This window comes from Hylaeus anthracinus, unplaced genomic scaffold (genome assembly GCF_026225885.1).
Source record: "Hylaeus anthracinus isolate JK02 unplaced genomic scaffold, UHH_iyHylAnth1.0_haploid 5, whole genome shotgun sequence".
NCBI classification, from domain to species: Eukaryota; Metazoa; Arthropoda; class Insecta; order Hymenoptera; family Colletidae; genus Hylaeus; species Hylaeus anthracinus.
In genome coordinates, this window is record NW_026535322.1 from 7,753,638 (window position 1) to 7,774,522 (window position 20,885).

The following is a 20,885-nucleotide window of genomic DNA, read 5'->3' on the forward strand; positions in this document are numbered from 1 at the left end:
TGTACTGAGAATAAATGTAAAACGTTATATCTGCCACTGCAGAATAACGAAAAAGAAAGTTATATGGCCTACCCTTTCAAGTGCCTGAGAGGACCGTTCCTATAGGTTACTAAAGACTAAACAGATGTGCTAAAACTACGTTGTATACAGCTAGAAATTCTTTCTATGGTTTTCTTTTATCGTTCATGGATCAGTCTCGTGCAGTTCCTCGTTGAGGAAAGATCACTGCTCGTGACAATTTAGTGTTGGAATGGAACGATTGCTACTTTCGGGTCTTGAGGAAAAGGGTCTGTTTTTCCTTAAAACAGAAAGAGGGGTGGGTTCCTAACAGGGACAGAAAGCGACGACCCTCAGTGCGGCGAAATAAGTCAAACGGTACGGGTCGTCGTGAATTTCGGACACCTTTCCTCTGATATTCTTATATATATGTTGCAATCCTTTAGAAAATAAAGTTTATAAAAAAACAATTCTAACGTTTAGTGAATAAAGCTGAAGTTAATCTATAAATTCAGTGTTTTATTATTCACTTATACCTCATTTCCAATAACCGTCCAACTCCTCGTCTCCCCACAGTGCATCGAACTCGAAAACGCATGGGAATAAATCTACACCGAACGTGACCTCTTCGAGTCACGATGACCCGCCGAACACCCTCCTCCGGATTCCCTCGATCGCGTCGATCCCTTTCGAGAAGCTCGAGGTCGATGCGACATGTGGCTAAGGAGTAAGATTTCCGTGTAAAAACGGTTAGCGCACGGCAGCTGTCGGTGCATTATTTTTACGCGAATCGCAATAGCGTAGGCGAGCGTAGAACGAAAACTGAGACTCACTCTCGAGCTTGGAAAAGGAAGCAGGTGTCGTGGCATCGATCAGAGCGAGCGTCAGGTGCTTCAGGGCGGCGTCAAAGTCAGCGTGGACCTTCAGCATCAAGCCGAGCCGTAGGTGAACCTCGCAGGCTCGTGGAAATCCTGGCTCCACCCATAGCACCTGCTGGAATGCTTTCACGGCCCTGGAAAAACACAAAGTCACGCTCTAGTTGGACTGACATTGTTTTGGTGCCGTTATTAAAGGACGGCTACGTCGCTTTGATTTTTATTCAATTACTAGCTGTGCACCGCGGTAGAACTGCATTTTTTTTTTTTGTAATAACACGAATAAAAGAGAATATTAAATATTTTACATTAAAAATTTCGCGACTACAAGATTTCGCCATTTAGGATCGCGACCCATACTTTAAGAAGCCCTGTATGATATAGTGATAGAAAATAGATGAAAGAAGAAGAAGAAGAAGCAGATAGATTTAATTTTAATTATATTCGTGTGTCTACTGACCAGCGAGTCCCATTTTGTAAGAGAAAAGAACAAAATTACTCCCTTGTACTTCCTCACTTTGAGTACGCCAGTATTATATGGCCACCCCGACTATCCGGACATATTGATATACTGGAAAGTATTCAAAGGAGATTCTTACGTTTTCTCCTCTCCTATGGGTCGACTTGATCATAATCACAGTGCCATCATGTACAGGTTCAGGGTACTCTCACTCAGGGACAGACGCACAATACATGAAATTGTTTTTATTCAGAAGCTTCATACTAATATCATTGACTGTGCACCTCTTCTTGAGCTTGTGCCCTTTCACATTCCTCCCAGGACCACTAGGTCCTCATATCTATTTCGTCAATATGTTTCCTCGTCTAGATACTGTCACCTCAATACTGTTGTCCGTGCCTGTGCTACAGTTAATTCCTTTAGTTCAGACAGCGATATGTTTATTGACTCTATCGACTCTACTAAACATAGGCTACGTAACATGTTTTATCGGCAATTCTGCTATTCACCGGCGATAACTTTGTTATGATTGTTTGTTTGTTTGTAAATTTTTGTTTGTCTTGACATCTGTCAACTGTCGTTGTTTATAATTGCTGCACTGTATTAATTTCATAATGGGCTACGCCCGTATATATTGAAATAAGTAAATAAATAAATAAAAATTAAGTTTAACGTCGAATGTACAATAAACTCTCCATAAATGCACAAGTATTAATTTCATAATGGGCTATGCCCGTATATATTGAAATAAATAAATAAATAAATAAATAAAAATTAAGTTTAACGTCGAATGCACAATAAACTCTCCATAAATGCACAAGCTCGGGGACTGAACTTGTGCGTTTATCGCACAGTTCGTACATTTTCTGATGTTTGCCGACGAGCTTCGAACGTAAAGAACGGCGAATAAAGAAGAAGACGGTGCGAAAACAGCAGGGTACGTCGGTGAGTTTTATCGTTGCATTAGCATTGTCTCACCGAGAGATTCGATCCCAGATCATGTTATGCTACTCGGCGATCGAACTCCTGGATCCCTCAAGGGGTATACCCCCAACTGGTGGGGATTTTCTGTGGATTTATCGTAGAGAAATTTGTAAACGATTACTGTAAATGAAACGCGACGAACAAAGGAAACGTTTTGCTTGCGACAGCGCGTCCGCGATTGCAAAATATCGACGAAACAATCCGTGCTAAATATTTATCGACTGCTGTCCGCCGAGACACGTTTCTTCGGGGTCAACGAACGACCATCAGTCCTGGAACACCGACGATTAGCGATGGGATCAAGATCAATATCTGCGAACTACATCAAGCACGCATTTAAAAAAAAAAAAGGTGCCCAATCACTTGTTGAATACTACATTCGTTGGTATAGATACGCCATTACAGTAAAGACTGGATAAAACGCAAGAAAATCGGGACCCAACCGTTGCATTTATCCAGTCGAGGTTTCTGTTCTGTGTTTAAATTTTTACATTTGACTCGAGTCGAACGTAGAAAAGGACAGAGAGCGAAAGAGAAAGAGATCCGAGGAAAAAAGCAATCGACAGAAGCGTATCAATCGAATAGAATCATATTACTGGTCGCTTATCGAGCGTCAAGGGCAGTAACGAGCAAAACCCTAGACTTCGAATAAATCTGAAGTTTGCCGAGATGTCCGTGTCATTTCCTCTTTTGAACATTTTCCAAAGAAGGAAACGAGACAAACATGTCGGCAAACTTCAAATTTATTCGAAGCCTAGGGTTTTGCCCATTGCATTTACCCAGTCAATCATGTCTTACACTTATCCAGTCTTTACTGTACACGAGCAAGCGAGAGTGAAGTCTCTGGCGCTTGGAGCTTTATTCTCACTCGGACAGCCCCGCGACGTCTAAGAGACACAGGTTCAACGCTTTTCACACAGTAACGCCAGTAGCTCATAAATAAATAAACGGAAACTAATGGCACTCGATCCCATCGCTACCACCGCGACTCGATCGTCAGTCGAGGCACGAGACGTTCGCGCGAATAAGAACCGTTTCGAGCGAGCGAAGTTTTCGCGGGGTTAATCAAATTCTTTTCAACTGTCCGAGCCATTGTCGGTGATTAATACCGTCACTGTGAAATCGCAATCCAGCTCTCAGCGGTGACAATGAATTAATCATCGTCAACTCGAACGCTTCGAATTTTTAAGCTCGTAAACCTCATTGGCGCATTCTTGCTACGTAGATACTTCTTTTTTCAGGAACAATCAACAAATCGAATAAACGAATCTTTTCATTAACACGTTCACTGGCAGACTAAAATTCTTGAAAATTTCTACCGCGATTTAATTTTGTTTACAGACTTTTGGAAACTGCGCAATGAAACATTTATTTCGGTACTTAGTTTTGTATATTCATCAAAATTCAAGTATTTTATTTGAATTTATTTTCTATGACACTTAACTTTCAGAATTAATAGTTTTCGTTTTTCAACGAAAAGCACTGTCACCCATATATGGGTGACGTGGCGATCAACGTATTAACCAACTGACTAACTAACTATTCGATTCTTTTTACGAGTTAGTATGCGTCGGGCACATTTACCGTTCGACTTTCGGAGTTGAATATTCTGGAGTTACACAGAGGAGCTCCGTTTACTCTAACGAAACTTTGTTTTCCAGCAAAAGGCAGCTGTGCCCGAAGGTATTTGCTCAGCCCTTAAAGCGTTAAAAGGCTGCCTCGCCTTCGATGTAATCCAATACCCGACTCATCGAACACGCCGTATTAACGAGTTCCTTCAGCGATGGGATCATCCACGTAACGAGCAGAGATAAAAAAAAAAAAAGGAAGAATGATATTCTATTTCTTTCCATCATTTACGATATTTTCTCTGTCTGAAAAATATTCTTTATAGCCGATAGCAGATGTGCAATGACAGAGAAATAGTTTAACGAGCAAATCTAAATGGAACGGGATATTTTATCGATTTACGAGACACGTCCAAGCAATTGCTCCGTGAAAACCGTGTTATTACACATGTTAAACACTTTCAGCTCAACGATGACGCCGTTACTCGGCATGGAAATCGTCCGACCGACGCCCATATTAATTACGCGCACGATATTATTACACGAAAACTAGCCGGATTACCAATCCAATCTTTTCCTAGCGAGATTTATGGTTCGTTCGCTCGTAAACGTCGGAATTTTCGAGTCGATAATCGACGGAGAGATAATATGTTTTCGTACGTTTAAAAAGAAACGAAGTTGACGCACGGCGTGTTATATAGTAGAAAGTGGCCGTGCATTCGTCGCACTCGAATTTTCTGTCTCGTTGCACATCGCGTAACAATGTCAGAGTAATGATTCCGCGTTAACGAACGTTGTTTGGTGATAGATCGCGGATTAGCTTCGTGCGTGAAAAATATATAGAAGCTATTTTACCGTGCGCACGTTTGACACGGTTCGAATTCTATTTTAAGGAGACGCTTATCGAATTTTGCCTGCATTATAAATGATCGAAGATTATTTAGAGGAGGAACTAAACTCTAAGACCGACAGGATTATTGCATATTTAATGCCGCGGGATGACTCTCGATTATTTCTGTTTGCGCGGTGTGGCCAGTTTCCAGAGTATCGATTATCCGGTTTAGACACGGCATCGTCCACTTATCTGGGCCAGTGCATTTATTTCGAGTGGTTACTGTGCGTTTTATCGGCGGGAAGCTCGATCGAATCCGATGTGTCCAAACCGGAAACAGCGACGTCGGCGAATCGATGAAAACATCGATCGTTAAAAATTCACGGTTACGAAACTGGTTTACGCGGGTTCTCGTTACACCGAAAACACGTCGTCGGTGTAATCGCGTGTACAAGTGCGTGCGTGCGTGCTCCCTTGTCCCTATAGAAAAGGATGGACAGGAAACGGTCGGTGTTTCTGACTTGACACGCGAACAGCCCAGAGGGAGAACCGACAAAAACCATAGGGACGGCTGGAGGAACGCTACAATAACAATTGCGATCAGTGCCAAATGACACGCTGCTGGATCGGTGCATATGCTCGTTCTTCCGTGACTACAGGCAGAACTGGATTCGCCCGATTCGTCGCTTTAAAACGACACGTCTCAAATCTTTCCTAGCAACGATCTCGCGTGCTTAGATGTCTCTTCTTTGGAAAGATTCTGTTGTATCTTCCATAATAAGATCACTGAATTAACACGTCGGTGGGCCAAACGTTTTGGTTAGTTCAATGGTCAAAGAACTTAGTTCGGATGCATTTGTAGCGGACTGCGCGGCATAGGTCTAAGAACTGCGACATACTTTGTATGAACGAAGTCGATGACGCGGCGGCGTCTGGCAATGACTTTATCATACGCAATGTTTGAACAGCGGTATTACAAAGCCGCTGACCACTAATGAGGAGAGTTTTTCCTCCCCTTCCTGGTTGCTCCTTGAGGAGCAAACGGGTCGCGAGTTCGACGCAGCAGTCTATGACCAGAGGTCGATATCGGAACATCGACCGTGACTATATAATAAAGTTTACTCTTGTTATTGTTACATTTCGTCTATACGATTTATTCATCCCCGTAACATCCTAAACATTCTTTTTTATTAAGGAGCAAATTGCCATTATTAGATTAAGAACTTTAATTCGGAAAGGCGGTTATTTTGGAAAGGGTATATAATAAAAGCAAAGCTTCGATTTAAGGATATTTTAAATGTATTATTTCTCTGTATGGTACAACAATTCAAAGCAGGGAACTGCACATAACGCGACATTACGATTCTTGCAATAATAGCTGGTTTCTTTACGAACCGGTGTTGTAGAAATAATAAGAGAAATAATGAATTTCAAATATCCTTAAATCAAAGCTTCGCTTTACCTTTATCAAAATTACCGCCTTTCCGAATTAAAGTTCTTAATCTAATAACGGAGCACGCGAGATATGTCGTCCGTGGCATTGTACGACCGGTACCGCGGCGCGGTATAACACGTTTGTGACCTTATACCAATGGTATGGTTGTCGCGGGATAACACGTCTGCGACCCGATACAAACAGCATCGTCGTCGCGAGATAACACGTCCATGAGAACGAACCGGTTAATTGCTACGCTTAATAATTCCAATACAAACGAAATCTCATTTATTCCTTACTCGAAAATTCTATTTATACGATTAATTTTGCCAATGTACCTGAAAGCGTCGAACGGGTCGCGCTGTAAAGGATCAGATCGATCCTTCTAGCTTCGTCTACCGAGCAACACGTGCGAAATTCCAGGTACGACGCCGAGCGTCGTTTCATTCCGGGCCTTTGGAGCTCCTGGACGGAAGCCAGCCGTCGAAACGGCGTACACGGATTGAGCAATTCGAGTCTTTGATGTTCACCCGTCAATTTCGAACGAGACGGAGCCAGGGCCCATGCATATTGTATGTGTGAGCTCGGCACACTTTTGAACAGGTTGCGCCGCGTTTTACCGAATAGAACTGCCCGCGAAAACCAACAGCGTAACAGGTTGCGCGGTAATTGTCAAAAGAGTCAAATAATGAAAGTTGGATATGTTTCGAAACATGTCAAGAGCAATATGGAAAATATTACACGACGAGAAGTTTTGTTTTATTTCATTTGGTCACAGGCAGTAACGACGCCGCTTAGTTTCCCCTCGGATGAAATACTTGATTTAATTTGCCCCGCGGAAAATATTATTTTCTTTAATTCAGCCGCGACGAACAGGGGAAGGACGCGAATTCGTCGCGGGAAATAATATTCGGTGCGATAAAGCAGAAATACCCTATTGTTCCATTACCGAGGAGATCCCTGGGAGAAGAGGTGGCGCGGGAGACGGAAGTAACGAGAACGTTAATTCCGTACCGAGCTCGACGACGACAAATTAATTGAAGCGTTCCAGCACGCCGACCGAGCATAATGAGAACTGGAATGAACGAAGATGGAGAAAAAAAAAATAAGAACACGATGGGAAAACACAGAGGAGAGAAGAGGGGATAGGAAGAAGAAAAAAAAAAGAAGGACGACCGTCGCCTTGGCGTAAAAGACGGTAGTAAATTCATTCACGGGAAGATTTCATTCATCGTTTCGTTCGCTTCGCGTTTCCTTTCGGGGTTCGTTGTCTTCGGGAATGAGTCACTGTTACACACGCCTGCCCCGCCGTGTGGGAGAAGGAGAAATGTCAGTGACTCTCGGCGAGAGACTCTTGTGAAATATTCGCCAGTCAGATCTCACCGAGAACACTACGCGATTACAGACGCTGTCTGTGCAAATATTTGGCGTGAGAAACAGTTCCGGGGGCTTCCTTCGGCGAAATTTCATTCTCACCTAGGTCCTTTAGCACGCAAATTAGGGAAACTGTGTATCTGTATATTTTTATTCGTCTTCGATTCGTAGCTCCATATGTTTAAACCCCTTAGCTTACAACGACGCCTCAGAGACGTTGCAAGTCTACCGGGCCGAACGTCAACAAAACGTATCAGAGACGTGAATGTTCCAACATGAATGAAATGTGACCGACCCTATTATCATTTATGCCACGCGTTATTGGAAATTAAATAGTAAGGCAAGGAGTTAATCTACAGGGTGTTAACAAATATGTGGGACATTCTTTCAGGATCAAGTCTTTATACCGGTACGAATCGAAAAGTCCTTAACAATTTTGCAATCTGAAGCTTTGTTGTTGAGATAGAAGCGGTTGAAATTTACAGTCGCGCTCGCACATGGACGGCACTCGCGCACGCGAGAAAGACGCACCGACGCACACTCGCAATCAACTGCGAATCAGCTGTTCGGCGGAATGACGCTAGCGAGTGTACATCGGTGCGTCTTTCTCGTATGTGAGTGCCGTCAATGCGCGACCGCGTCGGAAGTTACAATTGTAAATTTTAATCATTTATATCTCAACAACGAAGCTTCAGATTACAAAATCTGGTAAAGGACCTTGATCCTGAAAAAAATGTCCCACATATTTGTTAACACCCTGTATATACAAAAGATTCTGAATATTAGCTAAAAATTCTGACTAAAGCTACGTCATCAGCAAGAAATGGAACGGCCTGTGCCTGGTGTCCCTGACTGACCTATCTCAACGATGACAAAACAGAAACGAAATCCGATACCGATTCCGTCGGCTGATGTCGCTTGTTTGCTACCGCTGCCATTGACCCGTGTATATTTATAGGTTGGAACATCGATTCAACGGAAGACAGCCCGCGGTACCAGTCTGACGAGTGACGTTTTGATATTCATCATTCACGCCAGTCGTACGGGACATAATACAAACAGAATAGCGTAACAAGTGCCACAACCGTGATTAATCCTGTCGAGATTTAATTTCTTTTCGACGTCGATGACGTTTCATCGATTAAATACCTGTATCTGATGTTTTAGAAAGTTTATCCGGCGCTTCGTGGAGATATATATGAACAAAAGAAATTACGATGAAAGCACGCGATAAATAACGGTTATTGTATTTTTTAAGGTGAGGTTATAGCGAGAGTTAATGAGACGATTATTCAACGCGAGACCAAAGTCGGGAATTTTTATTTATTCGTTCATTTATGATTCGATTTGCCTCGATTACGAGTTTTGCAATCCTGACGGGTCCGTTAACGCTATATTATAAACTAATCTAGACAGGTGTTTTTTTTTTTTATGCGAGGAATAATTATTAGGGTCAGGTGAGAATATAGTTAAGATTTAGCAGGGTATTGCAAAGATGTTTATCTTGAGACGATAAACAAGACATGGTAGCTATTTGAACGAACGCTTTTGAGTGTGAGATACACTATGAGAATGTGTTGCCTGAGATCCAAGAAGAAACAATTCAAAACAAAAACTTCTAATTCGAGTTGGGTTTCGTGCATGAAGACTGTACAAGGAGTTCCAACTGTGTAGTGTAGAAGTGTTATCAAAATCCCGAGCTTTAAGTTACGAATATTTCTACCACTCGTGGCGCAAGTGAGCACAAACTACGATATAATTATATGTCATATGTGTACATATATATATGATACTACGTACACATATGACATATATATACCGTAGTCTAGCGCTGCGAGTGGACGAAATATTCATAACTTAAAGCTCCGGATTTTGATAACAGTTTTCTTAGTAACTTTCGTATGGAGTTGGATCTCCTTATACAGTCTTCATGGTTTCGTGCAATGGCGTCTTTAGTTCTATCAGCGTCCTCGACGGCAGAACGCCCAAGTTCGTCGCGAAATGGTTCCCATTTTCGATGCTAGATGGTGCCACCAAGCCGTACCACCCAAATCGACACTAGAGAATGAATCTGTAGGTTTGTGAATTTTCTATAAATCCCACTGTTATTATCCGACTCGAAGGAAACTTTTCTCGAATACTCCTTACGTTTCAACGGAAAGTATACGCTACTTGGTTTGCTGAGATGAATTTAAGGGTGCCCAGGACCCAGAGCCAAACTTCGAGTTGACTTCAGCGACAGTTGCGGAAAAAGTGGGAAACTCCGGGAAGCAAAAAAGCAATATTTTCTAATAATTCTGGTTTTAATCTATTCGTTACACTGTGGCGGATGCGACTCCAAGGCCTGATTTTGCAATTTCGGCCTTAAAACTTTATAAACAATAAAAGTACGTTTGCTATCTTCATTTTATTGTTTATATAGTTTTAAGGCCGAAATTGCAAAATCAGGTCTTGGAGTCGCATCCGCCAAAGTGTAACGAATAGATTAAAACCAGAATTATTAGAAAATATTGCTTCTTTGCTTCGATATCTTCGAAAAAAATCATCCTAGCCTAATCGCTCTGTCCTCGTCTCTCCTGTAATTGTTGTATCGCCCTCTCTGTCATTGTACCGGAGTTTCCTACTTTTTCCGCGACTGTCGCTGAAGTCAACTCGAAGTTTGACTCTGGCTCCTAGCGCACCCTTAAAAGAGAGAAGAAAAGTGACGTTATCTGCGAGAATAAACTTCACAGTATAAGAATGTAATTACTCCACGAACCCCGTCGATAAACTATTCCCGATTCTTCGAGTCCCGGTTCGATATACGGTTCCCGTTGGAAGAAAACGCAATCACAGCGGCGAAGTCGCGTGATTAAAGAAGGGCAGGGATCGAGGGAGACTTTTAAAGGGCACAGCCGAGCCGCGGGCGTTGAAATGGAATCTAAATGAAGCCATTAAAACCGTGACGAGCCTCTCTCGGTATCGTTCGGGAGAATCACGAGAAGACCGTCTCATTATTGTACACCGGAGGAGCATTTCGGATTTCCTGCTCTCGTGCGGGCGTACGCACGAAAAGGTCGAGGTCGATCGTGTGTGGGTGGCGTCTAGAAAGGCTGCCGTTTTCCGTGTCGCGATGCAGTGGCCTCGAAGGGTGCATTTTAATGCACCCTTGCCGCAGGAGGCCCCTTTAACACTTCATAAATTAATTAACGCGAGTATGACCCATTAATGGTCGTTTTGTTGACCCGTTGCTGACGGACATCCAAGACGACACGCCTACCACGCGTTAGGTCTAGACATTCACTCTACGTCTTTATATTATTTTTTTTTTTTTTTTTTTTTTTTTTGAGGGGCGAAACTTTAGTTCAGCTAACTTTGTTTACCTAAGCGTCAATTTTCCTAGCTGTCAATTTTCTTATTGCTCTGAATCCATACTCGATGGTACAATTATTCACATTCTTTTTAACGATACTTTATTTTACGTAACTCTAGATCAAGCTCGGGTACCTCGGGTTCGCTAAACCCGTACTGTAGTCGCATACTCGCAAACTACAGCCCCTGAGGGCGATCTCTAGTTTAAATAGAAATATATACTGTATATATAATATATATATTTTCTTAAGTTAAAGTACTAAATTTCCAAGTTCTCGATCAGATAAGCTAGTGAATTTCATTGTCGTAATTATGAGCACAACTAAACGTTCCCACTGTGCAAATGTGTTTCAAGTACCGCAAAATGTCGTAACACGAAATCCTCTTTCCGTGGTACAAACACGACCGTGCCGGCCTTTTTTTAATAACTTCCTCGTTATATTCCTTGCCTTATCTTGATATACAGATATATCAAATAATTTATATATAAAATGTATTCTATTAACCGATATACCAATATTATAATATCTCGTTTTGCACAAGTACATATATTCTTTCCGTACATCTGTTCAAAGCAAATTTTGTCTTTATCAGCAAAACGGTCCAGACTTTCCTCTCGTTAAAATTTCGACTCGTTGCACGAACAACCGATGTATCGTGTTTCAGGTCTGGGTTGTCGCCACGCCCAACGTACCGAAGGTATTGCGTTACAACTACGATAAACATTCCACGAAACGCGGTCACATCGTTCACGCGTATAATAAACAAAATTTCATTCTCGCCCGCGCATACACAATTATCACGTTCGATCGCATGAATGCGAACACGCGTTGCATACTCGCTCAGGGATTAACAATATATACGGGAAACGTTTCTGTTCGCAGCCGTTACATATTACGGTATCGTTGTCAACCACTACCTTGGCCATTCCTTTACGCAATAATAGCGCCGTTCTACCTCCCCCTGGGGTGGCACGAATGTCCTTATACCGTGCAAGGTACGTTTCGACACCCACGCGACAATGGTAAAATCCTAAATGGTAGGACGCAACGGAGAAACTCGCTTTCCATTCTTCCTTGAAAATCTCTACTTTATACGTTTACGCGCGGCCGTGCTCTTTACTGCGTCGTTGAATCGCGAAATACGCGCAGGCAGAGCTTCTGGGCATGCAACTTTCGCTCGCGCAATCTCGAGTTGCATCGATACCCGTCAAGCATAACGTTCGCGTTCGTTTTTTGTAGTCGAATAGAACGTTACGTTGTTCGAGATGGGCAACGGAATTCGAACAGATACAGTGACACTCAGAAATATTCGGACACTAGTGTATGGTTAGCTTTATGACTCGATATCGTAGTTATTAAAAAAAGCAATTGTCTTCGTTACTGTTTCCAGTAATAAGTCATTTATTAATGTTATTAAAGATGTATACGTTAATCCAAAAATTTACATAAATCACATAATAGCAATAAACAAACGAAAGAATATCACATTTTTGGGTACGATAAAACACGGAGGAGGCATTGTAATGGCGTGGGGATGCATTTCGACTTCCGGCGTTGACAATTTAGTTTTTATCGAGATGGCATCATGGTTAAGAATGCTCATTTGAATCTTTTAAAAAGCAATTTAAAACAAAGTGCAGACAAAATTGGAATTGCTGAAGATATTGAATTTTACCAGGATAATGATTCTAAACATAAGTCGCGCATTGTCTAAGAATTATTATTGTATAATTGCCCCAAAGTCGATTACTGACCTTTTAAAAGCTAAAGGTGAGCCATGAAAGAGATCACAAGAGACACAATTTTGTTTTGCAATCGAGGTACGATATGGATCTAAGTAAAAAATATCACCGTTTCGAAGTTGTCCGCTTGGACTATTGAATTTCAAAAGTTCCAGTATTCTGGGACATACAATTTTACTATTGACCATTTTAAAAAGTAGTATGAGGTCAGGTACGGTTCGGCGCTGCTTAAGCTGTGTGCATTCGCAAAGTGCGAAGGATATTATCGTATTCGTGGTTTGCTATATCCATGGGTGTCCCTATCTTATAAGAAACATGCCTTAGGAATTTATATTGAACACTCTCAATCATTTTCGTAAGGCCACTTTGTAGCGAATTCCAAATTTGAGAAGCATATTCAAGATACGGTAGAACTAATATTTGAAAAATCCAAGTAGCTACTCATTCGTCGAGCCTACATAATTCGATAGTCTATCGTGATTTTTATCGAACAGTTAAGAATCGTTGCTCGTCTATGTTTATCCGCATAAAAAATGGCGGTCATCTCTGGCCACCGGTTAACGCGAAGGAAGTTTAAATCCGTGGAAACGATCAGTCGTGTGTTTACCTTTCTCCATCCTCGTCTGGGTTTCGTAACTGGCTCGTTCTCGCTTTGGAATAGCGATTCCCGCGGTTCTCGACGATATACGAAAGCTATATGCAGCGCGGAATTGCCCGCCCACGCACGCGCCACGGTGAAACTGGCGAGAGCCCGGTCGAAAGAAACGAACGATTTATTTGCCCCCAGAAGGAGTAACGAATAACCACGAGGGACCCGGCCGATAACACTTCCGCGAGATTAAAATATTTTTGGCCGCGATAATTGCAGCAACGTCGTCGTCGCGAGTCGACTTCCTCCGCGATAATCGCGTTATCGTGTCATCTCCGACACGTGTCGCGTTGATACTAATAAAATTAGATAACCCGAGCCCCGGCACTTCTGCAAAATAATACACGGCACGAGAATTTAATTGACGATTGATCTACGACGCTGCGCGTTCGATTCGCAGCTCTCATGGTCGATCGTAAAAATAACCTCTGCTTCTAATAAGAATACACGGTATCGCAGAATGGGTGGGCGTGTGCAACCACCGGATATAAAAACAGTCAACGCGCGGCACACGGCGCGCTCTGAAAAAAAAAAAAGAGATAATAAATGTTCATCATTCGGAGAGGTCACGCGACAGAATGGAACCCACACGGATTCATATATGCTCGTCGTTCTCCGTTCCACCGTTACGCAACTGTTTTTTATCCTATTAAAACGAGCGGCACGCGGGAAAGTGAAATGTAATAAATAGCGCTTTTCTCGGTATGAAAATAAACGTCTGGCCGAACGGGCTTGTGCGCTTTAAACGAACAGAGTTATGGTATTAATTCGAGTTCACTTTCGCGGCAGATTTAATTTGAGAAACGTTAACTGAACGCGATCAGAAAAATGAACTTCGAACGATGCTTAATAAATTTAATTACGGAGATTAAGAGCGCGTGGAAATTGATTACGTGCGTATACATATTCGATCATTTGCGAGTCTGCTCTTCTCTTGTGAGTTTCAAATGTGGTTTACAAAATTTCGTTACGGAGATTACGAGCTACTAGGCGTAGAAATTAACACGCGTTTAATTATGCGCGTTTATATTGAAATTTTCGTAACTCTAGTTTAAGTAGGAATATAGTATTAGATCATCGAGCTTCTAGGTTCTCGACCCGGTCGCCGTCTACAGAAATTTCACTTTCCGACGCTTCGGTCAATCCGAAATTCCCGATTAACGTACGTGGCGACGATTCATCGCTCGTCGAACATTTCCTCGCGCCGTTCTTAGCATGCGAGTCCTACACATCCTGCCTGTGAGATCAGACAATGGCGCCCACATTGCGCGCGCCGGAGCAGGAAGGCTGTCAGAACGACAGACGACTAACAATTTCCTAGTGACCCACATCGCGATCTCGTCGCCCCACGTTGCACTCCCACGCGCTCGTCAACGCCGTGCCGCGACTGCATCTACGTTTCCACACGGTCTTTCATCGTGGACGCTCCAGCTCGCGTGCCAAAACGTCCGCGTAGTCGAACGGAATCTCGAATAACGAATAAAATAAAGGAAACGAGATTTTCCCCCGCAAGAAATAACTTTGTACGAGGTGGAATTATTTTTAGACGGTGCTGGAGTTCAGAAGAAATCAAGGTAACGTTTCGCGTGTCCCATTTGCAACGATTAATTTAATCGGATTTATCGAGAAGGATCGAGCCCGCGCGTATCGATTAATTTCCATTATACGAAAGTGTACACCGACGACACCGGTTGCTGTTGCGCTGCAAGAGTGTACGTACAAACGTTTTGTCCTAGCCGCATCTGCACCTGCATCGACGATCCAGCTGCAACGTCGAACGTCTTTCTCCCCGTTTCTCTGCACCCTTCGATTATTTCAAAATCCAACGACGGTTGCGACATTCGACCTTCGCCACTCTACGACAATTCGTCGCCCTTCTGCGCAAAGTTCGTTCGTCGGTTCTACCGAGTCGCGGCTATCGACAGGTGTTCTCGTGGTAGCTTTAAGGGGACACTTTTGTCATTCTTTAGTAATTTATTCCTAAATTCCTTATTTATTCTTTTGAATCTACGAGACATGTTTGCGTTTTTATTTCTGCTTCAGAAAAACGAAGAGGTCGAGGAGTGGTCGAAGAGTCTGTCGGTGGTTTCTTAACACGTTCGCTGCCAGACTAATAATCTTGAAAATTTCTACCGTGATTCAATTTTGTTTACAGACTATTGGAAACTGTGTAATGAAACATTTATCGTGGTGTTTAGTTTAGTAACTTCATTAAAGTTCAAGTATTTTATTTAAATTCATTTTCTGTGACACTCAACATTCAGAATTAATTTTCGTAGTTTTTCAGTGAAAATCACTGTCACCCATATATGGGTGACGTGGCGATCAACGTGTTAAGGGAGTGTACTCCCGTGCCTTGTATGTATGCTCGTACGCACTCACACAGCTTCAGCCACATTCCAGTATTTAGCTTTTCGAATTTATTTACTGTGTTGGTGGTTGTCTACATACAATGTTCAGTTTTTGGGAACAGACTTGGCTTTCAATGTACCTAGTAACATGTATGAAGGAATTATTGTAAGCCTAGATTGGCATATGCTACTGTAGACAATTCTTTTTTGAATTAAAGACTGTTTCTAAATAGCCCGGTAGATAAAGTGTTAAATATGGATAGAAACATGAACGTGTTCCGAGGGTACTAAACAAAAATTTCTCTGATGTCTCTAGACAGTAAGACCCCGTTTAACGCTGTTTCATTTAGCACTGGAACTCATTGGAACGTAACCCTCGCGTTTATCCGTCACGTGACTAAGGAACAATTGTTAGAATTGTATTTTTATAAACTTTATTTCCTAAAGGATTACAACATATATATAAGAATGTTAGAGGAAAGGTTTCCGAAATTCACGACGACCCGTACCCGCTTGACTTATTTCGACGGACTGAGGATCGTCGCTTTCTGTCCCTGCTAGGACCCCACCCCTCTTTCTGCTTCAAGGAAAAACAGACCCTTTTCCTCAAGACTCGAAAGTGGCAATCGTTGCATTCCAATATTTTTTACCCTCGTAAAAATCCGTTTCACTTTCATTCGTTACTCGAAATCATCACACCCGAGCGAATCGAAGAAATTTCACCTCAATGTACCGGTGTATGTATTACCAATAAATTTCCGGGACAATCGGTTGGAAACAATTTGATTCCAATTAATCTCGCGCTACCGAGCCCTCCGCGTATCGTTCCCGGTTGGTTCGCCGTTTGTAATCGTATAACGTTGCAATTTTACAGCAAAGCAAACAGCGTCCAGCCGAATGTGCGTACTCAATTTTCAGCGGGGCGCGTCAAACCGACCCGTCCCGAAACGTCGAGCGTTAATTTTCCGCGTTTATCCGTCATGTGACCGTCGGTCAATCATCTTGACACGCGAACAGCGTGACACGTAAACGTCATCGAACGGAAATAAATTCGAACGAACCTGGAGAGCCACGTTCCATTGTTCGTGGCTTAAACACTTTCGGAAAATCTGCTCTGAAAACGTCGAACAAATTTCGTTAACGTTCGCTGGGTATCCGAACAATTTTCTAATGCGTTTTCCATGTTGGAATTATTTTACAAACGGAACGATACACGAGGTATGCATTGATTGTATCGACGATTCTGATCGTGGAGCCACGTCTAAGACCACCAGACTAGATCGTACATTGCGACAGACGAGAGACAGAGACAGAACCGTCGGTCCGGCGCGGTTTCGCAACGCCGTAATACTGCATTGTTGTGCAGTTGGAAATTGCCCGGTCTTTTTGCCATACGATGCAACGTGCGCAACGGTACTCCTACTACCACCAACGCTATCTCCGCTGCGATAGAACCTCGACGATGCATACCGGGTGTGTCGTGGATCAATTCTATTTTTTGTGCCAGAGAATTGTCGTGCACCCTTCAAGAAAGACTGGTGGATAACCGCCGAGTGGGAAAAACAGTGAAAAATCATGTTTGTACGAGTTTTACGAGAAATGGAGGCGAGAGGATTCGAACCCGGGAAAGTAGCGCGATAGTCGAGCCCTTTCTCGATTGGACCGTGGCTGCACGCTAGTAGCTGTGAATTTATTTGGCTATTCGTAAACAAACCATCGCACAGTGCGACGAATGATAGGCAAACGTGGACAAAAATAACATTTCTATATTTCTTTTTTTACTTGTTCGTGCTTGGTAACATAGAAAATGGATTTAAATAAACATTTGTGGCTAAAACATTTTCATTGAAATGTTTACATAAATAAATATGACATTTTTTTATTAATTCTTATAACCAAAAGAATGAAACTATACGTGGCTATTTAATAGCTCATCAATAATCATTTTATATCGACATGTAAAATAAATGAATAATAGATTTAAAGTAAACTATATTTTATAACTGTTATTTAAGAGTATAACAGGCAACGAATATATGTTTCTAATTTTTTTTTAATTATAACTTTCTTATATTAATTATAATGTCATTTATAACGGTTATTATCAATATTTATTCCGCTAACTTTGTTACATTGCTCTATCGAGATCCACTTTTCAGCAATTTCAATATTCTTGATTTTAACGACTCGTTCGAAAAAAATTTATTTCTCAAATATCAGCAGGTAGTAGCAAAAGTGGACATTGTTTGCATGAAATATAAAGTTAGAGGAACCAAATATAAAAGTATCACTGATACATTTTTTTACGTTTTTTTTTTTTAAGTCTATTTTAAAATTTACATTCGAATCTCATAAGAATATGCATAAGAATTTTTTAATAATCAGTGAACTATTAATATAGGCAACAGCTATGAAATAAACATACCCGTAATAGCGGAGAATCCATGACAGAGAAAATGAGCTATGAAGAATGAATATTACTACAGACTAAGTGAAAAAAAAAAAAGAAGTAAATTGTACTATCGTAAACTTCGAACTGAAACTGAACGTGATAATATGCTACGATTAGGTAGCCATATAACTATAAATAACTGCGGCTCCTTAGCGACCACAAAACTTTCAAGCTATTGACATCTAGGTAACAAAATAAAATGCTAGATTGTGCTCTAGCAAATTCATCATTTTTCGATGTTTGTCCATTAATCGACGCACCGTGCATCGTGCTAAAATATACTTCGAGGGGAATATCAAGGGACAAGAAGTGTTATACTTGAAAAACGGGGATGCCTTTCCAGATAGCCCCTTAACCAGAGTTAGATAAGGGAAACGCGTACACCCACGCCATTTTACTTTGGAGTTTATCTTCTCCGATAGCTGTGCCCGCCTGACCCATCAAATATTATTAGAGACAATTAATCTCGTTCCACGGTATCTCTCATCAATGACGCTCCCGTTATCTCGGCCACAACATTTTTCGAAGGCGCAATAAATTGCTCGAAATGCAACGAAAAAGTTCCTGCCGCCGAGTGAACTCGAGATAAGAATTTTTCGCGTTATCGGCGCAGTATCTGTTATCTGCTCGCACGAGTAAGTCGGCTTAGCAATCTGTTGCTGTTCGAAGGATTCATCGCGATCGATATACAATTGGGCTACACCGAATTTATTATCGAGATGTCTTGCGTAACATTCTGCGTAACGCATAGAGAAACTAATACTCGATTGGACAATAAAGTGGAGCAGTGCCCATTGCAAGTAAACAAAACACTCGCTTGGCAGATCGCTTGGCCTACTAACAATAAGTGTATTTGCATACTTGGCAATCGATCTATTAAACAGGCGAGTTTCTATACCTAATCAAGAGACTATCAGATGAAACGATAGTAATGATCCTGTTATTAGAATTGAAATTGTAGTCTTTTATTTGTTAGGTTTGTAAAAGTTACCCGAGTCTCAACCTGATGGACACTGCATGTAATATCCTGCCTATTGTTGTTGTTTATATATTTACATGTTTAAAAAGAAATATATAAATGATAAATAAATACTACACGAACGAATATAAAGCCATAGAATTAATTTCTACACGTGCCCGATATCGTTTATTTTCATAATTTTTATTATTTTATTTATTTATCCGTATCGTTTTCGTTACTTCAAGTTTTACTCTACAATTTTGCCCTCATCTCTGATCGCACACGACGAGTGTCGCGAGTGTCCACCGCGTGCACGCAGGCACGTGGCCTTATGCGAATGCGACAGATGCATCTCCGTAGCACGCGCCACGCAGGTGCAACTCGGCAAAGTGCAGTTGAACTAAATCTTGTCGGACAAGGTGTCTGTCGGGACCCCGACTGCTGTCCTTAGTCCGCTTAACTTTTACCGATTCTCTTTTCTTATTTTCCGTTTTTTTTTTTTTTCGAACCGGTTAAGCGAACCGTCCACTTTGCTGCATTCTACTTCCATACGAAGTAGGCTATCTGGCTTACTTCAAACTTCTTAAACAGGCTCAATTATTAAGACTTTTTTCGGGTCAACTATTGCGATAGAGAGCTAATTTTATCGATGAATTACGCTAATTTACAAAATAAAAGTAAAAAATGTACATTCAATGACGATTTTTTTTTTTTTATGTATACTGGCTTGCTAAACTCGAAAATCGCAATGAAAATTTTTTCTATGGATCGGTTTTCGAGATATGAATTTTTAAATTTTCGTTCGATTTTTTCTGAGATAGCTTCGGCATTGAATGTACATTTTTGCTGTAAACTAGTGTCATTTTGCTTCGTTTTCTAATTACAAAAATATCGTTGCACGAATGATAAATATGAGTGGATGTCGATAGTTTCAGCGTTAATTGAATTGGAATTAGAGATAAAATTGTTCAGATAAGAAATTACGCGAACATAAAATTCAAATCTTGAATTATTAATGCAAGGTAATGTATATATAACCTATCTTTAAAAGTCGACGTTAGTTATTGCATCCGAAAGTCCTATTTAAAGACAGAGAACGTTCCCTTATCAGACATCGGTCAGAATGTATCTTCGATGGTATCTGCAGTCAGTGAAACCCTTATCGTGGCTGAGTCAACGGCTCAGCGATTACATACATGCTGGGCACGAGTCGTGAAATATGAACGACCCTGAGCGCGAATGGTAAATTGCAACCTGACAATTCTCGCCAAGGAATCGGACATCGCCAAGTATTAAAAGGTGCTCGGCTCCACCTGTCCGTCTATTACACGCGCGTACCGATAAAAGTGTAGCGACAAAGTCCACTGATCGCGAAACAACAATAAATTCTAGGTTCGCTTCTCTGTTTTCAATTGGGGCTACCGTATAATTAAATAAAAATAAATTCGACGCCGCTATTGTGAAACAGCATTCGAATCATTTTAATTGCGCGTTAATAATATTTGACCCTCTCGAGCTAAATAATTAATTGCAAACAACGAACATGATTATTGTCCCGGTGAATTATTCGAGCGAAACAATTTTAATCAGGCGGTTATCATTGGTAAATATTTATTCGATGTTATTTGAATAACAACGAACGATGCAACAATGCATTCTACCCGCACCTCTTAAATTTCGCGGGCGACAGGTGATTTATTTTTACGCGAAAATAATCGCGCGCTCAAGTAAACGTGGGACATTTAAAAATATACAGGGTGTCCGAAAAATGTTGTAACACCTTGAAATGGGTGGTTCGGTAGGTGATTTGAAACAACTTTTTCCTTAGCGAAAATGTTCTCCGAGGCTTCGT

General features: G+C 41.5%; 1 protein-coding gene across 3 annotated transcripts in view; it reads right to left on the reverse strand.

The window, feature by feature from the left end:
- The window catches only part of LOC128895775 (histone demethylase UTY), a 74,439-nt gene that overhangs the window by 16,758 nt on the left and 36,796 nt on the right, over window positions 1-20,885 (reverse strand). For all 3 annotated transcript variants that reach the window (XM_054158673.1, XM_054158674.1, XM_054158675.1), the window contains one exon: window positions 831-1,009. In XM_054158673.1, the coding sequence (XP_054014648.1) occupies window positions 831-1,009 (179 nt within the window). The remainder of the gene's footprint in view (window positions 1-830; window positions 1,010-20,885) is intronic.